Source organism: Triticum aestivum, chromosome 1B (assembly GCF_018294505.1).
Source record: "Triticum aestivum cultivar Chinese Spring chromosome 1B, IWGSC CS RefSeq v2.1, whole genome shotgun sequence".
Classification (NCBI taxonomy): Eukaryota; Viridiplantae; Streptophyta; class Magnoliopsida; order Poales; family Poaceae; genus Triticum; species Triticum aestivum.
The window spans coordinates 88,458,194-88,470,097 of record NC_057795.1 but is presented as its reverse complement, the minus strand read 5'-3'; the positions used below and the strand labels follow the sequence as shown (position 1 = coordinate 88,470,097).

At 45.4% G+C, this 11,904-nt stretch overlaps 1 protein-coding gene across 1 annotated transcript; it reads left to right on the top strand.

Moving 5' to 3' along the window:
• Positions 1–696: 696 nt before the first annotated feature.
• On the top strand, positions 697–10,707 carry LOC123077374 (uncharacterized). The gene is made up of 5 exons (XM_044499648.1): positions 697–805; positions 7,695–8,018; positions 8,429–8,497; positions 9,050–9,122; positions 10,396–10,707. The coding sequence occupies exons 1-5, from the start codon at positions 697–699 to the stop codon at positions 10,538–10,540; spliced, it is 720 nt and encodes a 239-aa protein (XP_044355583.1). The 3' UTR covers positions 10,541–10,707.
• The last annotated feature ends 1,197 nt before the right edge of the window (positions 10,708–11,904 follow it).

Here is an 11,904-nt window from a genome sequence, read left to right as displayed (position 1 = left end):
CGGCTCCAAAGACATCGATGGTATGGATGACGGTGCCGAAGAGGAGTAGGCACAAAAACCACCACCCATAGGGCGGCGGACGGCTACATCCTCATACGATATATACACGGTGGACACACTTAAAGAGAAGGAGGCCTACGGTGATAATGATATGCCTGTCGATGAACCTCCCAAGCATCGGCGTCAGAAGCACCGATCGCAATCCGGCAAAGGGAAAAACAGCAACATTATCATGGACGATGGAGATAATCCGGACCATGATGAGGACCCCCAGACCCAGCATTGGAGCAGGACGTGCGAGAGGACGACGAGCACAGTCCGGGGATGTTGTCTGGCCACATTGACACCGAAGATAGCAATTATCAACCTGCCTCCGAAGAAGAGGTCAGCCTGGGCGATGACGAATTTGTCGTCCCAAAAGAACCTTTAGAACAAGAACGCCTCCATCAAAGGTTTATTGCCCTACAAGGAACCTAAAGAAGAAGAAGCAGCGGCTTAAAGCCACACATGATACGCTCAATGACAGATGGAACGAAGTGCTAGACGCTGAGGAAAAAATATGTCTATAATCGCCAAACAAGAGGCTATCCTAAGCGTAAACTGCTGCCAAAATTCGACGATGAGGCTATTGTGCCTATATCGCTGAAAAACAATACGGTCGACAGGCCAGACCAACCACCTCATGGATGAGACAGAATGGCTAGCAATTCCATACGCAAGCCCGCACCCCCTCCTCATAAAGGAAGGGAGGCTGCGGCTCAGGACCTGAAACACGATCTATGTGAGGACCTGGACAAAAAGGATGGTAAGGCCATATCCATTTACGGATCCAGGGACCGTGCCCCCACACGGGACTGTGGCTATCAAGCCAAATATGCCGGTCATATACCAGTTCGAAGCCGATACCGAACATTCTAACCGTCGAACCCACGCCACGATACAACCAAATACAAGGGTGTCGCACACCCCCTATGCTTCACCGATGAGGTGCTGGATCAATAATTTCTAGAAGGGTTTAAACCTGTAAATATCGAGGCATGTGATGGAACGACGGATCCGGCGGTCTGGATAGAAGACTTTATTCTTCACATCCACATGGCTCGCGGAGATGATCTCCACTTCATCAAATACTTACCCCTCAGGCTGAAAGGGCTCAGCTCGGCACTGGCTGAAAAGCCTCCCAGAAAATTCCATTGGAAGTTGGGAAGAACATGAGGATGCTTTTCGGGCCAATTTTCAAGGGACCTATGTCCGGCCCTCGGACGCTGACGACCTGAGTAACATAATCCAACAACCAGGGGAATCAGCTTGCAAGCTTTGGAATCGGTTTCTCATTAAGAAAAACCAAATCGTCGACTGTCCAGACACCGAAGCCTTAGCAGCTTTGAAGCATAGTGTCTGGGACGAATGGCTAGCTAGACACCTTGGCCAAGAAAAGCCAAGAACAATGGAATCCCTAACGGAGCTCATGACCCGTTTTTGCGCGGGAGTGGACAGCTGGTTAGCCCGCAGCGGCACCAGCGAGCCTGGCACATCTGAAGTCAGGGATGGCAATGGAAAGCCACGACATAACAAAAGCAAACATCGAAACAATGCTGGAAGCCCAGATGATACAACAGTAAACGCCGGATTCAATGGCTCCAGACCTGGTCAGCAGAAGAAACAACTCCACCCGTGGGGAACTAGTAATTCATTGGGTCTATAATGATTTTGGATGGGCTCCTAACAAGCTTATTTTCACTATTTTGTTAGTAGTTTTCCAGTAATTCTAGATACATGTTTGAAATTTTGGGTCTTTTTTGTTTAAACCGTCTATCTCGTTCGCTAAAGTATTATGGGATATCTATTATTATTGGCAACTTGTTTAGTTCCCGCAAAAAGAGATGTGCCATAGTATCCCTCGGGCATGGGCCAACCACCAAGGCCAGGAACTAGAACAACTCGATACTTTCCACCATCCACAACCCTTGATTTCTCATATTTGTGCAACGGGCCCGGGAAAGCGCTGGCAACAACATAAAGAAATGGGTCCATGTAACTGCTGCGCCCGCCCACTGAGCAGCAGTGCTCTCGCGCTTTGATCTTGATATTGATGCCAACTCGGATAGAGGAAGTAAGTTGTTCTATTTGGGCCATCGTTCTCTGTTCTATTGGATTTGACACTTTTTCTAATCTCCCTCTGCCTGTTTTTGAGCTCAATAAAAGGCTGACGTACCGACGCCTCACTACTACTTAATTAGTGAAAGATACGTTGGGGTGTTTTCAATTCTCCATCAAGAGGAAGGCAACTATCTCTTTTCACACTAGACTATGTTCTTCCTGAAAGGAAGGGAGGATTAGGAAAGTCCTATTGATTGCTGCTTTCTCCAGACCGCCGGGAAAATCATGAAAAAAGGCTTGTGCCACTCCACCAGGTCGTATGATACTGGCATGTATCCTGGCTCCCGGGACTCTTTCATAGAATTCCAACAATTTCTCCCGGGGATCGGATGCGGGCGAAATTCCCGCCAATAGCTGAGATGTTCAGTTGACTCCCTCCCCCTTTGTGGGTGTCTGGACCCCTACGAGTGAGTAGGATCAGAACAAGCTTGCCAGCGGACCACTTTCATCCCATTCTTTAGTGAGCTGGAGCGCTGCCATCTTATCCACGGAAAACGCATGAAGCTATCGCTTCAGGACGAAGCACTAAAAGAAAAGGAATGGGAAACGCCGCGGTATAGGAACCCCATTTAAAGGTCACAAAGATGGTCCATCAAGCCCAGACAAAATATTGGACAGGAACTGCCAGATCCATGGCACCCCCGCTAAGCCCACGAACCACACCAACCGTGGTTGTTGGGTCTTCAAGAAGGCCGGCAAGCTCACCGTCGAACACTAGGAGAAGGGACCTCAGAGCGAAGACGAGGATGAATCTCGCCAGCCGAACACGGGGGGACAGAAGAAATTTCCACCGGAGATTAAAACAGTCAACATGATCTATGTCACTCATATCCCAAAGAGGGAGCGCAAACACGCACTCCGAGACATCTATGCCATTGAGCCCGTTACCCCCAAATTCAACCCATGGGTGGCCTATCCGATCACCTTTGATCGTAGGGATCACCCGACTAGTATCCGTCATGGGGGTTCGGCTGCCCTAGTGCTCGACCCAATAATCGATGGATACCATCTCACTCTAGTCATCATGGACGGCGGCAGCAGCCTAAATATGATATATCAGGACACAGTCCGCAAGATGGGGTTAGACCCGTCAAGAATCAAGCCAAGCCGCACGACCTTTAAAGGAGTTATACCGGGCGTGGAAGCCCGCTACACGGGCTCTTTAACATTGGAAGTCGTATTCGGCTCTCCCGATAACTTTTGATGCGAAGAGCTACTATTCGACATAGCTTAGTTCTGAAGTGGCTATCATGCACTACTCGGAAGAACATCCTTCGCCCGCTTTAATGCAGTCCCGCATTATGCCTATTTAAAGCTCAAAATGCCTGGACCATGTGGCGTCATTACGGTCAGTGGAAATATGGAGCTCTCTCTCCGTACAGAGAAAGACACTGCGGCCTTAGTAGCCAAATTCCAAATCGGCATATTCAAGCCGAAAAGATCATCGGTCGTTAGGACCACGGACACAACTAAGCATGTCCGAAGTACACCTCAGTGCCGCAGCTCAGACAAACCTGAGCTTGATTAGCAGTTATGCCCCCATCAACTGCCCCATAAGGCGACAGCATAGGTACCTCGTATACACAATTACACCCTTAAAATCCCTCTTGGGCAGGGCTGGGGGCACACTACACGCAAATAGTCCGTAGTTCGGCTCGACCCTATTCGTACTTTACGGTTATCTTTCAAGGTTCATTAAACGAACCAGCTTTATTTACGGCCACACTAGATTTTCTTTTCCAGGGTTTTCTTTTTCTTTACAGATGGCCATCACACCACCCCTTAAAGGACACATCACAAAGGAGAAAACGGCGTAGACGTGCAGCAGGGCCCCGTACTAAGGTTTCTTTTTAGATTAAGACCTAAACCTTTTTATCACTTTTTGTTTTATACTTTTCTGGCATGTACAATGTCCTAGGAAGTTTTCGGCGCTATTTGTCAGTACACGGCTCGCTGTACTAGAAAGGGATATTATAGAAGTAGCTTGGTCAATATTATGTTTGGAATTTTATTATCTCGCCACCTGCGTTCTCTCCCCATGTCAGATCGCCACACGTGCCTTGACACCTGGGTCCATTACCAGGGGTTGTATTCGGCCCGGTATACTTTGAAAAGTCCGAACACCTATAGGGAGTGTTCGGCGTCGCGAGTTTAGCTTTATATGCATAAGCTCCGAATCATGTCTTTCGCCAATAGTTGGGTTGTCCGGCTCCTGTGCTTGCTACCTTACGTTCCACTCTATCGCTAAGGTAGTAAAGGGAGAACTACTGCGATTGTGTCCTAGCTTGTCCGGATGAGCACCTCAGTAGAGAGAGCGGAAAACTGACTGTCATGATGCGGCGAGAGCTGGTCAACCACTCAATGACTCATCGGATTCTTCGCGATTCCCTCCGTATTAAATGAAGGACCGTTCTTTTGGTCACGTATGTAAACTCACTGTATTTGGATAACCGCGTACATACCAGGGGCTATATCGTAGAACCATCGTCAAACTCCTATGGCTAAGTGAAAGTGTTAAAGCCCTATAGTCCGATTGCCTGGTTCGCCGCATTGACACCTCCTTAATGGACCAAGACGTTGGGTCAAGTGTGATCAAGTGCTTTTTTGAACACCCCCGCGTTATACGCTAGGGGGCTGAAGCCGACGACTAGTAAACTTTCAGACCATTTATATATATGTAAACAAAAAAACGACCGCGCAGGAGGCACCAAAACTTTTCAGGCAAAAGTATAAAAACATAGCCTTAAATATATCATTATATTCTTGTTACAATTTTGGTACACTTCACTCAAACATAATATTTTTCAAGCACTAACCCTCTATCAAGCGGGCACCATCCAGGATGGCTTCAAAGTAATGATCTCGCATGTGATGGTCCTTGCCCTCGGGTGGACTTTGCGCTGCAATATCAATGGCCTTCATCTTCGCCCAATACGTCTTAACGCGGGCAAGGGCCATCCATGCACCTTCTATGCATGTTGACCGCTTAACAGCGTCGATACGCATCACTGCATCAACAAGTCGCCACACCAAACCAAAATAATTATTCGGAATTGGCTGGGTGGGCCATAGCCGGACTATCACGTCCTTCATGGCAGATCTGGATATCTTGTGGAGCTCAGCCCACTGGGCCATCTGTTTGTTCAATAGCGGATGCTTTGGCATGTTGAATTGCAACCAGAATAGCTTTTCCATCACCTGTCCTTCGTGTGCGTGGAAAAACTGAGTCACATCGATGAAACTCTTTGGCAATTCCAAAAAAGGCGTCTTGACAAATCCACATTTGATTAAGCGGGGCATACTTCGGATGGCCGAACTTAGTTTGAAATAAGAAGGGCTTAACAGCCACGATCTCCCCAGCTTGTCGGATCTCCTCCCGAGCTGCTCTAGACTCGGACCGTGCTTCCCTCGCCTCTTGTAAGGCCTTGTCAAGATTGGTCGCTTTGGCTTTGTTATCTTTTTCAAGAAATTGGCATCGGCTAACGGCATCTTTTAGCTCAAGCGCCATAATAGATATTCTCTCCTCACACTGGCGCCGAGCAGCCTATTCCGCCTTTAATTCGGCAACTTCCTTTTTGGCAGCCGCACTGCTCATCCTGGACTACTCCTTGGCCCGGGCAAGTTCCGCCTGAAGTATCTCAACTGCGGCGGCACTATCTGCAGTTATGCATATTTCAATATGCAATTATCAGTGTCATGCTAATATTATTGCAATTGCTGAGTGACTCAAATACATACCTTGCGCCTCCTCGAGCCGCCTATTCATAAGCATGATGTTATCATCCGCCACATCATATTTCTGCTTCAGATGTTCAATCTCTGTAGCTTGGACAGTCGCCACGGATGTAACGGCCTGTGTTTCAATTAGTCAGAACATTTCCTGGGCATGTATTTCTTCATCCTCTGATCGCCTCCCTTCGGACGCCAACCAGAGTCTCAGGGGCTACTATCTATACACAGGCACATTTTGCATTTATAGCACAATTAAAAATATTACATTACGTACCTCAAAGCCTCTTAACAGGCTCGTAACGGCTTCATTCAATCTGCTCTTCACGGACAGAACCCTCTCAATCACCATACCCATCAAGGTACGATGTTCCTCTGAGTTGGACGCATGTTGCAATGTGTCTAACAATGTATCCGGCGCCCCTGGAGTCGGAGCAGGTTGCACCATACCTCAGAAATTAGATAGCCCGGGGCCTTCATTGTTGGTCCCGGTAGGGGCCGCACACCCCGGACCCCGAACGACCGAAGTATCACCTTCGAGCCCAGTCTTCACTGTACCTCTCTCCACTGGTTGATCGGGAGAGATCCTCCGGGACGACACCTCGGCGTCGTCTGCCTTATCGGGCGGGGAGATCTATGGGGGCGTCTCTGTCACGCCCAAGATGCGACCCTATCCTAAAAGAACTCGAAGGTCCCACCAAGGATAGAAGCGCATCTTGAAGACGCTTTTGCAAGGTGGACATCATTACATCAGCATTACATAATAGATGTGGATACATACAAGAGGCATACAATGCCACATGAATACAACATCATCTTACATAAGAGCACCATCCGACTATGGATGAAACACAAACAAAAACTCAAACAACATCCACCCTGCTAGCCCAGGCTGCCGACCTGGAACCTATCCCCTGATCGAAGATGAAGCAGAAGAAGAACTCCAAAACAAGCAACATCGCTCTCGCGTCAAGATCATCGCAAAACCTGTACCTGCAAATGTTGTTGTAGTAATATGTGAGCCACGACGACTCAACAATCCCATTACCATGGGTATCAAGACTAGCAAAGCTTAATGGGAAAGGAAGGGGTAAAGTGGTGAGGTTGTAGCAGCGACTAAGCATATATGGTGGCTAACATACGCAAATAAGAGCGAGAAGAGAGCAAGCGGAACGGTCGTGAAGCTAGCAATGATCAAGAGGTGATCCTGAACTCCTACTTACGCCAAGCATAACCCAAAGACCGTGTTCACTTCCCGGACTCCGCCGAAAAGAGACCATCACGGCTACACACTTGGTTGATGTGTTTTAATTCGGATCTGGTGTCAAGTTATCTACAACTGGACATTAACAAATTCCCATCTGCCACATAACCACGGGCACGGCTCTCGAAAGTTTAAACCCTGCAGGGGTGTCCTAACTTAGCCCGTGATAAGCTCTCGCGATCAACGAAGGATATTCCTTCTCCCACGAAGACCCGATCAGTCTCGGAATCCCGGTTTACAAGACATTTCGACAATGGTAAGACAAGACCAGCAAAGCCGCCCGATGCGCTGACAATCCCGATAGGAGCTGCACATATCTCGTTCTCAAGGCAACACCGGATGCACTACAAGGATACCCCCTATAAAGCAACATATATTCTATAACGTTTTAATTGTGTGTTGCAAAATTCACAATAGATACGGATATAAGCATCGTAGCATATGCGTTGTAGTTAGTACACATATTGCAACAGTCCACAACCCCAAATAAGGCCCAACGCTGTAACCCAGCCTCTTATATAGCCCAATCCAACTTGGCTAGGTCATTCCCTAGCCCCAGCCTCCTCTATTTTTCGCGACCCTATAGGCTCCCACGCCGGCCGCCGCCCCTCGAACTATCAGCGCCGCCCCTCACCACTCCCCTGTGATCCTCCGCCCCGGCATGCTGCCCCTCACCAATCCCTTGCGACCTTCCATCTCGGCGTGCCGTCCCTCGTCAACACTCCCCTGCGACCCGGCTTCCCGGTGCGCCGCCCCTCGTCAGCGCGCCCCTACGAATCAACTGCGTCTACTATTCCTCCGCACGGGGGCCGGCGGCTGTGGGGAGAGTTGCCGCTACAACCACCCTCGCGATCAAGCTATCGTGGTGAGCCGGGCTGCTTCTCCTCTCCCAATTTTATTCCCCCCATTTCGCTCCGCTTCACTTCAGTCTAGTTGTAAATTGCTACATACCACTTACCAGTCCCTGATGATGACCAACAGGTTAAATTATAGCTGGTTGGTGCGGAGAGGAGACTCCAGCTGAAGCCTCTTGTTGTGATTGAATTGATTCTAGTTATAGCTTAGGAGCCTATCACCAGCCCATGGAAGTGAAACTTGATTGTGCAGTCCTTGGTTGATGTCGTGGATTATGTGGTTGACTGATTTCTGCTTACATCCCAATTTGCCGGCCTAATCAATCATATGGTCATACTTCTATTGGGAAAATCTTTTTTTTACCTTATTATTACAGCTCAAGTAGGTGCGATACTCACTTGTGCCAGTACTTTGTTGTAGTAGTGAGGACTTCTGTAGAAGTGAGAACATCGACGAGTGCCTTATCACCTAACACGGCCATCTACTCAGGTTTGACCACCATAACTTTGTTCTTTTTTAGTTGTTATGCAATGGGCTCTGTTCTTTCCAATCAAATCCGCTTGGTGGAGTAATTGGTCGCATCACCCTGCATCCACCCATAGTATAAGTGCTAGTCTATTAAATTGCATGCATTATAGTAGCCTAATTAACTTGAACGTGTGATGCTTGAGTTTGTGTGCCAATGTCCGCATTTCTGCAGGTCCACGATTAGTTTAATATCAGCATGGTGGATATATCTTTATACTCAGCGGTTAATATAATTATATACATATAGTCAGCCTGTGTGATGCATGTGCAAAAGTGTGAGCTCACAGTATAAAAATATGATGGTCCTTAAAGTTTGGTAGATTTTTAATGTATCTTTCTTAATATATTGAGGCACATCTCAAATTATAATTATTTGTGCAATTTATAAAAATGATATCACTATGTATCAGAGAAAACATATGTTGTTCTATTGTATTCGCAGCACACAAATTATCTCGGTTTCAAAGAAAACAAATGTTTACTTTAGCTAATTAGTACTGTGTACCAGTGCAGGTATGTGGCATGCAAGGAGAGGAGATGATGGACATAACAATTACAAATTCTACCTCATATTTGATCTGATAAGGTCAGTTTCTTAATAATTTGTTTCGTTGGACGTGAAAATATATGTGCCATCAGGCGTACTTAGTGTTTTGTATTATCATATTGACGCTATCAGACCAAGGCCACCATCATGAAAATGAGTGTGCCAATGAGCAGCTGGTTGACATGGTCATGGCTTAACAAATGAAGAACATTGTTTTGAGGCTCTAAGAAGGCTGTTATTGAGGAAGGACAAACACAACAATAATTTATCTAATAGGTCATGTAGAAGGTTAGCCAAAAAAAAAATTATGGCTTTGTTAATTAAGTTCCTAGCCAGCGCTAGCAACAAACACACATGCATGTTAATGTGGTGGCAAGAAAATCCTTCTAGCCTTACCAAGCACTGGTCAAAGTTTTATTTGTGCCATGCAGAAGTATTCATGGAAAGAAGTTTGCACATGTCGATTGCATCTATCTTTTTTCTCCAACAAGTTAGCATGTTATCCCATTATTGTACTAGAGTTTTCTACCATGTGATAACAGAATTAAACTCCTTGATGTGTCCTTTGGTATATATACACTAGGAATTTATAGGGTGCTGACTGTGTATACTTTAGGCAAAAAAAGAGAGACAATGTACATGGTAAAACATACTGGATGGCTTAGAGAAATCCTATCGTATAAAATATTCGACATATTAGATATGTATCTAGAGTTGAGTATACAGTTGTATATATACATTAAGAAATTTGATGCAAGCATCACTCATATAAGCTGAATATTTTGTGATGGTCTTATACAATTTCTACATGTATGAATTTCTCATCAAGTGTGTTTTGCTAACTATTCACTATCAAATTTTAGTCATGATTTGTTTTGGGTGTTTTTTTGTTTGATTGTATCATGACTTTGTACTGACCAGGCGTCTTGATAAGTGTATTCTTATTCTGCAGCACCTCTTTTGTCCAACGTCATCAGTTGGGGAGGAATCTCGTCTCCAATCATACATAATTTCTCTCTAATTTCTGCTTTTTCTTAAAGATAAATAGCATAAGGAGAAACCATTCTGATGTCACATCTGACCTAACAATTTCAGATCATGATAGTAGTTATTTCTAGCTAACAATTGGTGGAAACACAAAAATGTTAGCCCATTATTGGGTTGATGACTAGTGTGCATTGTAGAATAACCTTACTAGCCTTTTTTACAATGTTTGAAGAAAATTCTGCCTATTATGTTGCGAAGGCTTGGAGGAGGATTCTTGCATTGTTGAAAAACAATATAATTGTTAATTTCTGTTGTACGACGACAGGAACTTAAATCACAAATCAGATATTTACAAGCTAAGCTTTAGGAGTTCATTCATGATGATGATGATGATGATGGTGATGATGATGATGATGATGATGGAGGCCTTCCATTTTAATAAAGTTGTAGGGGATGTTCTTGTTGGATGATGTTCCTCGGTTAAGTTTTTGATAAGTTGTACGGATGTTGATGGATGCCTTCAGTTTGAGTTTCGTTGTCAAGAAAATATTTAGATTACGTATCACATTTGGACTATGTCCTCGTGTAATATCCATTATTGGAATCCAACAATTTTATCAAATATATGATTTCTTCCTCTCGTGAGTATATTCTTTTTTGTTCACTTGAAATATGTAATTATAACCATTACATGAAGAGTTATTTTCATTGCTGGCAATAATAATAATAATAATAATAATAATAATAATAATAATGACATTATATATGCACATGAAGGGTTGAAAATTCTTCATCGCAAGCAATGGGATCTTGATTCGTATGCATTAAGCACCAACGTATATATGTGTTGCACAAGCATGTTTAATGTGTTGCATTATTGCAACGGTCCCTTTTACCAACGACGGTATAGGTGTTGCACTATGTGCCAGCAACACCGGATAAGGCAACGCATCCCAAACCGTTGGTAAATGCACTAACAACGCATGTATGGACTTTTAGATACGGAAAAAAGCGTTGTTATAGTGGGGGTCATGTTGTAGTGATGAGACATCCTACGAGTAAAACCAGACCTCGAGTTTCCCCGAGGGGGCCCCGCAGTCTACTCGGTTGGGACCAACACTTAGACAAGCATTGGCCCGGGGGGGGGGCTAAAATGAAGATGACCCTCGGGTTAATTACTCCCAAGGGAAATGTAGGTGGTGGTGAGGCAAATGGTAAAACCAAGGTTGGGCCTTGCTGGAGGAGTTTTATTCAAAGCGAACTGTCAAGGGGGTCCCATAAATCACCCAACCACGTCAGGGACGCAAAATCCGGGAACATAACACCGGTATGACAGAAACTAGGGCGGCAAGAGTGGAACAAAACACCAGGCATAAGGCCGAGCCTTCCACCCTTTACCAAATATATATATGCATTAATAGATATCCCAACATAATACTGTCAACCATGGAGCAATCTTGAACTTCACCTGCAACTAGCAACACTATAAGAGGAGCTGAGCAAAAGCGGTAACATAGCCAAACAACGGTTTGCTAGGAAGGGTGACAAAGGTTAGAGGTTCATGGCAATTTGGGGAGGCCTGAAGAGCAAAAGATAGGAAGCGTAGCAAAGCGATAGAACGAAGCAACTATCATAGCAATGATAGTAGTGAGATCCAAGGTGACGGTCATCTTGCCTGAAATCCCGCAAGGAAGAAGAATGAGTCCATGAAGAAGATGAAGCCACGAAGACAAACCAAGCGTAGACGAACGAATCCTCACGATCGCAACAAAATGGGAACTATCGAGAAGAAGCACACAACATGGTAAACACACCACACATAGACAAGACATGA